The 9448-nt window shown below is 49.5% G+C and overlaps 1 protein-coding gene across 1 annotated transcript; it reads right to left on the reverse strand.

The window, feature by feature from the left end:
• Nucleotides 1-525: 525 nt before the first annotated feature.
• RRM2 (ribonucleotide reductase regulatory subunit M2) lies at nucleotides 526-7818 on the reverse strand. The gene is made up of 10 exons (XM_080813050.1): nucleotides 7699-7818; nucleotides 7541-7615; nucleotides 7012-7155; nucleotides 6627-6743; nucleotides 5941-6074; nucleotides 3969-4063; nucleotides 3709-3842; nucleotides 2655-2759; nucleotides 2455-2568; nucleotides 526-2377 (listed from the first exon to the last, which is right to left on the reverse strand). The coding sequence occupies exons 1-10, from the start codon at nucleotides 7807-7809 to the stop codon at nucleotides 2225-2227; spliced, it is 1182 nt and encodes a 393-aa protein (XP_080669176.1). The 5' UTR covers nucleotides 7810-7818; the 3' UTR covers nucleotides 526-2224.
• Between the last annotated feature and the right edge of the window lie 1630 nt (nucleotides 7819-9448).

The following is a 9448-nucleotide window of genomic DNA, read 5'->3' on the forward strand; positions in this document are numbered from 1 at the left end:
ATAAAGTCCACGCAGCTCAGTCTGATGAGGAAGAGCAAAGCTGGGAAGGCCCTTAGCCCCATCTGGTGCCGCCGCCATCATTTAACAGCTGGGAGAACGGAGGCCGAGCAGCGGCTCACCCAAGGGTGTTGGGAAGCTAAACCCCTGTGATCCTGGCTTACAAATTCCACGAGTAGCATGAGCAACGCTTTTGACCATCACCTCTCAGGCACACCTGTCTGCTATAGACCTTGTACCAGAACAAGCATTAGGGCAGAATGAGATAAGCATGAACAGATGAGAAGCAAATGAACGCGTAAGCCTTCATGAAAAATACTTCCATTTTTTCTTCCTAAACTGAAATGCAATCTCGTTTATCAAGGAGCGGACATAAGAAAGTTCACTTAAGCCCTGTGCAGCATTCCATTTCGAGACTTTGAAACGCTTGACTAAAATCTGCTTCCCTTTCAACAGGAAACAGAATTGGGAGTTGGTAGAAATGAATCCTTTGCCGAATCCTAAAATTGACTTCCGACTTCCACCTGTACCTGACATGCGAGGCAAAAACATTTATTCACTTTTGTGTTGTACAAGTTTAAGAACCACATAATCAGGACTGACTTCAGGTAACAATAATTTAAGAGAGCCCCTGTTACAGAAATGGTTCAATTATTTGACAATTTATACAATAAATGAAAAAAACAGACACCAGAACAGGCCAGTGCAGCCAACACAATACAATGTGTCACCAACTGCAGCCAAAGGACGGGTGCGTATCATCCACCACCTTCCACCGAACATCCTGGCTGGGTTGTTTTTTTTTCGGGGGCGCGGGGAGGAGAAGGCAGGGGGAAGCAAAGGCAGGTAGATTCAAACTAGCCCTATGAAGTCTATTATGTTATACTCTCGATCTAAAATTACAACGATGTGTTAATATCACTCATGTGACTCGAGTTTTCGCCTGAAGGTCAGGGGGAAACGACCAGATTGAGGGAGATTCTGGAAGTATCGGCACTGAACACTGACTGCTTCAACCATGAACCACACTAATTGGGCAATTATTTCAAGCTATGAACCACAGGTATAAGAGGACATACACAGTGTAAAAAGAAAAAAAATTCAATTTAAAAAATATGTAGTAAATAGAAAATGGATTAGGTCAACAGTACCTACTTACACATTCAAGCAAATGAGAACACATCTTCAGCTTCTCGGGGCGTCTACTTCAGTCCTGGGTGTGCCACTTAATTGCAGCAAGATCCTCAGGGGGGCATTTCGTGCAAGGATGGTGGGAAAATCAATTTATGAGATCATCTCAGATCCACGCTAAGGATCTAAGGATCTTCTGTAAGAGCTTGAGGTTGGGGGAAGATGGGATTTGAGGACTAATAGGCTGTCACCCCTCGCACGGCCCCAGGTGGCCAGCGGGCAGCCTGCACCACACTTCAAGCTCGAATGACTGAAGTCAGAAGCTCCTTTCCCCTCAGTCTCATCCCATGACACTCGACCTAACCCTAACCCATCTTCTTTGTGGCCCCAGCTGGCTAATACCTAGGTGTGTACAGGACTGACTCTGAAGTTGATCAAAGAGCCCATCGATTCATTCTAGAAGATAAAGAACAGAAATAATGTGCTTGTTCTGCACAGGATGGACGGACTTCGGTCGCCCAGGGAAAATTCCAGACTGGCTCCCATTAGCGCTCAATAGAAGGCTTTGCATTTGGGCTAGAAACCAAATCAGGTGAAATCAGGCCTTTATTTCAACAGTACAAACTCTGTTTATTTGTGTATAAAGTGCCAGTTTTATATACAAATCACTAAGTAAACTTTAATATCTGCTTTGAAGCACCGAGGCTGAAGCCTTCCGAGGACCTCGGAGTAACAGACCCATCCTGCCGGGTCGGACTCACTCCAGGGCCCCGCACTTTGGGCCCTGACTGCTGCCAGGAGCCACGCTGAACTCACGGATGGCGGCCTGCCTGCAAACGCCAAACACGGCCAAGGCCTTTCCTACCAATCCGAGTAGCTTCTGTCTAAGCTGCTTTCTAGGTGAGACAACTAGCATCACTAATCAACAGGCTTGCCTATGAGGTAGCTACACAGGTTTAACAACACTATCAATGAACGTTATGGATAATTCATGGTGTAGCCAGTTTGATATACTTCAAGTGGCGGATTTTTTTTCTTTTTTTTTTATGAGAAGGGGTGGGGGAAATCAGCAAAATAAGAGCACATCTTCGTTCACTTAGAAGTCGGCATCCAAGGTAAAAGAATGCTCTGTCGGACCGGACATCACTCCCATCCTCTGATACTCGCCTACTCTCTTCTCAAAGAAGTTAGTCTTCCCTTCCAGTGAAATATTCTCCATAAAGTCAAACGGATTTTCTACTCTGAAAACCTGAAAAGGTTCACAGTAGAATTTAAACACGGAACTCCCACTTCCGAAGAACCAGAAGGCTATACACAATACTTTACCTTGCCAAAACCCAGCTCCAGCATAAGCCGGTCTGCCACGAACTCAATGTACTGCTCCATCAACGCGCAATTCATCCCAATGAGCTTCACGGGCAGGGCCTCCGTGAGGAACTCCTAGGGACGGAAACAGAGCTTCTCAATACAACGGAAGCATCGAGGCATCTTCTAGCCGGGAAGAGAGACCCTGATGCATCACCCACCTGCTCTATCCGAACGGCATTGATGATTATTTCCCTCACTCTCTGCTCGGAAGGTTTATGGACCAGGTGTTTGAACATTAGGCAGGCAAAGTCACAGTGTAAACCCTAGAAGAAAAGGTTTAATTAAGATCACCGTTGCGGCCAGACTTCTATCATTAGCGTCAAATAGGAACCAGCTTTCCCCTTTTCTGCGTTCTCCTCCTGTATCTTGTGTGGCCGAGCTTAGCTGTATGCGCTTCGGCTGTCAAAGGGAGGAGGACTTCAAATACCATCCATGCTGCAAAGGTCATGGCCGGTTCAGCTGCACCCAAGGCCCTCAACACCGCTCCCCAGGGAGTAACAGCAGGCCAGGTCTGGCCCCCACTGCCCCACGTAGGAGCAAAGGACGGGGCGGGACTTCTGCTCAAAGCATTCTTCCTACATCTGTGAGCACCCATTCTGCCACTGTGCCCGGCAGGAAAGGCAAAACTCAGTGACGAGTCCAGCTGGTCGTGAGATTCACAGCCTGAAGCTTAGGAAATCAGTACCGTGATTTCCAGTGAATGCAGTCTTCGAGTCTTAGTGCCAAGTAACCCTGCCTACACTGGAGGGATGAGCTTCTTACGAAGAAAGACCAACTCATGTGCCCACGAGGCTCCAAGTATGACAGGCTTCACGGCCCTGGCCTGCCTTGCCGACTGGAATTAAATCAGAACATCTGCACATCTCCGCCTTCCCCTCCCGTTTAATCCAAGCGCACTCGAAGACATACACGGGACCGGAATGGATTCTTACTCCATCCGGACGCTTATCAACCAACTTACAAGGACAGCAGGGTCATACAGAACACGGGGCAAAAGAATAAAACGCCCCATCACCCAGGGCGCAGCAGACACAGAGAGGCACTGCGAACACCGAGTACTCTCAGCGAATTAAAGTCTTTCGTTTTCTGCCAAGTACGGACACGGCTGAACTCACATGGTTAAGTGTGGATACCGGGCACCCTTTTATCTTGAGTTCCCGTCAGTGAGCCCAAGAGTCGTGCACATTAACCTATAATGTGAACGAGACTCACCTCATCTCTGCTGATAAGTTCATTGGAAAACGTGAGGCCAGGCATCAGGCCGCGTTTCTTGAGCCAGAATATCGACGCAAAAGAACCAGAAAAGAAGATTCCTTCGACGGCAGCGAAGGCCACAACCCGTTCTCCTGCAAAGAGTTAATACCAACATAGTCCCACCGAGCTAAGAAGCAGGTGCACAGGAGGGGCCACAGACCAGGGACATCACTCAGAGGCCGGAGCTCAGGCAGACGTGGGGCCAGAGGTATCCTTACCATAGGTGGCCTCTTTGTCCCCAATCCAGCGCAAGGCCCAATCTGCCTTCTTCTTTACACAAGGCATTGTCTCGATGGCGTTGAAGAGAAATTCCCTAGTAGACACGCAGAGCGTCAGCAATTACAGCAAAGACCGCCTATCACAAATGTCCACCAGAGAACAACACTGGGGCCAAGGCCAAATCAAGACTCAGAACTAAAATGTCTTCTCGTTACTGTTTTTGCCTTTCCCCCAGTGTTCTTTTTTAAAATCTTAACATTCATTCATTCATTCATTCATTCTTTAGTTCATAGGGAGCTCCGAGACCTACTAACATGAAAAGTCTTAGTCCATTACACCAAGAGCATTTATCAGCTTAATTATATCAAGGTCAAGACATTTATATCAGCTTAATTATATCAAGGTCACGACATTATATGAGGTCATGGCAAAGTTCACAGGTCCTATCTTTAAACTTGAGAAGCCATAAAACCTTAACTGCTAAGACTGCTTAAGCTATGCTGACCATTATCTTCCTAGAGAGCACTTTCCTCACCAGTCTATATTATCAGGCCACTTATATGGGCCCCAAATGCCATATGTATGTAATAAAATAATTAAAGCCAATAAACTGGATAACCTGAGCTTACTTCCTACTATAATTCTATACTACACTGATGGTCCCAGATCAGGAAAGCAAATCAACCGGCCCCCACTTACCTGGGTCTTCCTTATTGCCCTCTTCCGCCTCCAATGTATTCCCAGTCTACAGATTCCCCAACCTTGTTCTCTGAAGCCAAGGTCATCAGACCAAAGGGCTCCCTTCACTGTCTTGCCATGTCAACATCCTGAGACAGGGTCTGCCCCTCCCTAGCTTTTGAAGCTTAACCAGCACACCTTCCTGATCCCGCCCTTTCTGGTTATTTATCCAAGTCAGGCCTATCCTTTTCTTTCCTTATTTCCGCCTACAAATGTCTTCCAATCTTCCTACCCCTCCCAAGAGTCTCCCCAATTCCTGCCGGCCCTTCCAAGCCACCACTCATTTTCCCTCCTCACGTTCTTTCTGGCAACCCACAGGAGGCCCACCTTCCAGCCCTACCACTTCTGTTCCATGCAAGACTCCTCCTGAAGCTGACCTCAGTATCAAGACCACTCAGCCAGCCATCTCTAACGTTCTCCTCCTCTCTAATCTTGAACCTGTAAAATGATCCCATGATGCAAACCATCTCTTCACACAGTCCTATGCCTAAATTCACCTATCTAAGAGCAAGCTGCTGTCCCTGCTTTATTACGGGATTCCTCTCACTTATACCTCTGGATCTGACTGTCTGTACTGTATAACCAGCTCTTCAAGAGGGTAGTAACGTTCTAGTCAGGTGCACCCTCCAGTCCCCTCCACTTTGCCCCAACTTTCCATTGTACGTTAACAGACTGGCCACACGAGTAGAAACTGTCAGACCTAAGATTTAGTTCATTGTACACAGCCTCTTTGGATGTGTTTTGCTTTGTTTTCAAAGGAAGGGAATGACTAACCTATACTTCCACTTCTAAAAATGGAATAGCCTCAGAACTTTGTTTTTAAGTGACTGGCTAATAAAGTGAGTGTAGGCCTCTTCCTCAGAACAGACAGAACCACGGGCAGTAGAAACTGCTTTGTGGAGGCGCCTGGGTGGCTCAGTGGGTTAAAGCCTCTGCTTTCGGCTCAGGTCATGGTCCCAGGGTCCTGGGATTGAGCCCCGCCATCGGGCTCTCTGCTCAGCGGGGAGCCTGCTTCTCCCTCTCTCTGTCTGCCTCTCTGCCTACTTGTGATCTCTCTCTCTGTCAAATAAATAAATAAAATCTTAAAAAAAAAAAAAAAAGAAGCTGCTTTGTCTGCTTAGTCACTTAAGAGTCGTTCTTCTACCCCCACGTGAACTGGAAACTTGAAATAACGTGTAACAATTAGTGAGTCTCAAACATGTTGGCAGACCAACAGGCAAGCCAAATACTCACCTTTCTTTGGAATCTTTAATGTAAGTGTCAATGAGGAGACTGTACATCTCCGAATGGATGTTTTCCATGGCAATTTGGAAGCCATAGAAACAGCGGGCTTCTGTGATCTGAACTTCTTGGCTAAAGCGCTCCACCTAGCGGTAAAACACATCACAGTTCAGCGCGAGGAGCAACACCTCAGTCAGGGGATCCAGGATACATCACACTCTCTTTGTACCATTACAGGATTTGTCTCTATTTTTAGAAACAATACTTCTTCCTTATTCCGTGGTAAAGCTGAGCATTTTATGCCATATACGCTCCATTTACAGATCAAGAAACAGGGAGAGTCTGTTTTATAGGGATTCTGCAAACACTCATCAATTCCTTTTTTCCTAATTCACTGCACCAAGGACCCACTCACAAGAGGATACATATGGAATCAGATGATTAAAACAGCAAAACCACAAAAAGAAAAGCAATGTCATAGCCACAAAGAGTAAACCCATTACTAGCACTTAACTTGTCTTTGAGCCTCTGGGAGGGGGGGGATTAACCATAAAGAAAAAACAACAGATATTATAAAGCACAAAACGCCATATAACAGAACTACTAGCTTACAACTATGTGACTTAACAGATGAGGCAAGAGAATTCATTTTCGCTTTAATCTTGAAGTGAATGAAAGCAGATTTTTGGGAAACTCACCAAGTTTTCATTGACTATGCCATCACTGGCGGCAAAGAAAGCCAGAACATGGGATATAAAGTATCTCTCCTCAGGCTTCAGGGAGTCCCAGTGCTGAATGTCCTTGGAGAGATCCACCTGTAGTTTAGTAGAAGTTCACAAGGGACGTTAAGCATGCAGGGCCTCACACATATACCTAATTCATGACTTAAAAGAACATCCCTCCCATGCATAGCTCCCCTGGCCAGTTAGAACAGCTGGCATCCTGCATCCTCCGTGGGGGCAACCATCCCTGAGGGGAACAAGTACATTTCAAACAAATTACAACCCCCACTGCAGGGGGCGTCCTCCAGAGCTGGGGGCAATGCTTCAACTTCCTAAGTCTCAGGCTCCCGACTCTGATTACCTCTTCGGCGGTCCAAAAGGAAGCCTCAGCTTTCTTATACATCTGCCAAATATCATGGTACTCAATAGGGAAGATGACAAAGCGACGGGGGTTTTCTCGCAGCAGTGGCTCGTCCTCCACGCTGGGGCCAAGTACCTTAGTTTTCTGCTGGGCGAGAAAGTAATGAAAATGCTAATTATAGGGCGCGCCACATGAAATTGCCATTTTTTCGGGCCCAGTGCGTCCAATCACCGGCAATCCCAGGTGGTTCGGTGTGTGAGCGTGAGCTGTCACACACGCATCCTACTCAGAACAGAAGCGGGACGTTAACAGAGGAACAGGAGTAAATCTGCGGAAGTGCAAAGGACAGGGAGGACAGGGAGGGAATGCCTCGGCGGGAAAGAAGCGCGGGCCCGGGGAGTGGCTAGGGTTTGAAACCCTAGAGGAGACAATGAGGCTTTGGCGCCAAGAGGCGGTCGGCGCACTCCGCCGGCTGCGCCCCGCCCCGCCCCCGCAGAACGCTTCCCCGCCGGCCGCCCGGGCCACTCACCGGCTCGGCGGGCTCCTGGAAGATCCTCCTGGCGGTCTTGCTGGCCAGCACGCGGGTCCCGCTGAGACTCGGGGGCTGCGGGGAGATGCGCGGTGAGGCGCAGGCCCCCGACCCCACAGGCCCCCCGCCGCCCGGGCCCGGCCCGCGCGCGCGCTCACCGTGTTCTCCTTGTCCGCCAGGCTGAGCCCCTTGAGGGGCGAGAGCTGGAGCTGCTGCTGCTGCTGCTGGGGGTCCACGATGGTGGCGAGCGGGACGCGGACGGAGAGCATGGCGGCGGCGAGGCGGGACGGCAGGTGAGGCGGCGCACAGGTCCTGGGAACCCCGCGCAGCCCGGCGGCCTTTAAAAGCCCACCGCGGAGGGGGGCGCGCGCGGTGGGCGTGGCCAGACGCCGCCTTCCCATTGGACGCCCCGGCCGGACGTGCATGATTCGAGAGGCGCGCGGGAGCGCCGACCGCGCGCCGCCCGGGACCCCCTGGGACCCCTCTCTGGGCCTCCTAACCGGGCCAGGGGCGCCGCCGCCCCGGCCACTGCGGGCCGCCCCCCCCGCCCCGGCAAGGGCTGCACCCCCCGCGTGACTCGGTGGCCGTGGCGCGCGCGGGAGTCGCTTCTACGGGAACTGCTCGGGATTGAATGCAGCAACGCGATTGGAGGCCGCCCGGGAGCGGGAGAGGATTCCCCCACCCCCGAACCGTTGTGGCGGGTCGGGGCAAGTGGTTTTGCAAATGAGGTTGGTGCTAGTGCCTGGGAACGCCCCAGGCTGCGAGAGGAGCGCGGGGTTGCGACCGTTTAGATACGTGTACCTGGGTCGGGGGTAAGGGGTCCTCGAGTTCCTGCAGATCTGTGGGAGGATCGGTGACAGCCGTGCTGCCCAACGGTTAGGGCCGCTGGCTGCCAAGTCCCGCAGTGCAGTTGCTGTATCACTTGGACAGGTCACCTGGCCCAAAGATTCAGTGCCCCATTGGTAAAATGGGACTTGTCGCCGGACCTAATCTATTAGACGATTAATAAAATAGCGATGCGATAAAGCTGAGTTCAGTAAATGCCAGAGAGGGCTTTTGGTGCAGTTTCCCACTGAACTTGTGTCTGCTGTCAGGCCATTGTCCCCTATGTCAGCATTTTTTAAAATTAGAAACGGAGCAAAAAAACACTGAGAAAGACTGAAGAGCTGGGCATCCATTTACTGCTTATTGGGCCTCAAGGAGCCTGAAGAGGAGATTGAAAACCTGCACTGTCATGAGGGAGGCATGACCTTAATAGCAGTTTTCATTTTACTTTGGTTTTTCAGATTTGCCACAGACATTTGCCCTGCAAGTGGCAAAATGCCAGGAATGAAGAGAAAGAAGTGTTAGGATCCGAAAAATACATGATTCACTTGGGAAAGTTCCAGCATCTGCAAATACTCTTAGGGCGGTCGCTAAAAGAAAAACTGGACTTTTCACAGTTTTCTCTAGATATAATAAAGATGTCGGAGATAGGGACTATCCCCTCCTCGGGTCTGTTTCTTCCATGTCTTAGTATCACATACATACTGTGTTTAATGTATGCTCAAGCCTCAGAGAAAGATTAATGACAATCATTTCTCTTAGACAAAGCAACGACAAAACTTGGGTCTAGCATCCTTAATTTTAAAGCAACTCCCGGGAGTGGTCAATTCCACCTTCCTCCAGAGCATCCAGCTCCAGAAAATGGATATTTTTAGTGGTGATTTTATGCCCCATAAAGCCATTATCGCCTCTAAGAAAATGGTCAGGGATTCCTTGGTATCCTCTGCTACCCCATTCACATTTCAATTTCACATCAGTAACCGAAGCGCTCCTTTCGGTTGCTCCCTCCGGCACCACGTGCTTTTCAGCTCCTGTTACACTCTACATGTACAGGAACCACAAAGGATTCCTCTGTGAGCGAGC

The sequence above is a fragment of the Martes martes genome (assembly GCF_963455335.1).
Source record: "Martes martes genome assembly, chromosome: 9".
NCBI lineage: Eukaryota > Metazoa > Chordata > Mammalia > Carnivora > Mustelidae > Martes > Martes martes.

What these genes read in the sequence shown, in the direction of transcription:
- RRM2 (XM_080813050.1), bottom strand. Translation starts at nt 7,809, where the DNA reads ATGCTCTCCGTCCGCGTCCCGCTCGCCACCATCGTGGACCCCCAGCAG. An exon ending in TGGCGGACAAGGAGAACACG is followed by an intron (nt 7,616 to 7,698) that starts GTGAGCGCGCGC and finishes ATCTCCCCGCAG; the next exon opens with CCCCCGAGTCTCAGCGGGAC. An exon ending in TCCAGGAGCCCGCCGAGCCG is followed by an intron (nt 7,156 to 7,540) that starts GTGAGTGGCCCG and finishes CTCGCCCAGCAG; the next exon opens with AAAACTAAGGTACTTGGCCC.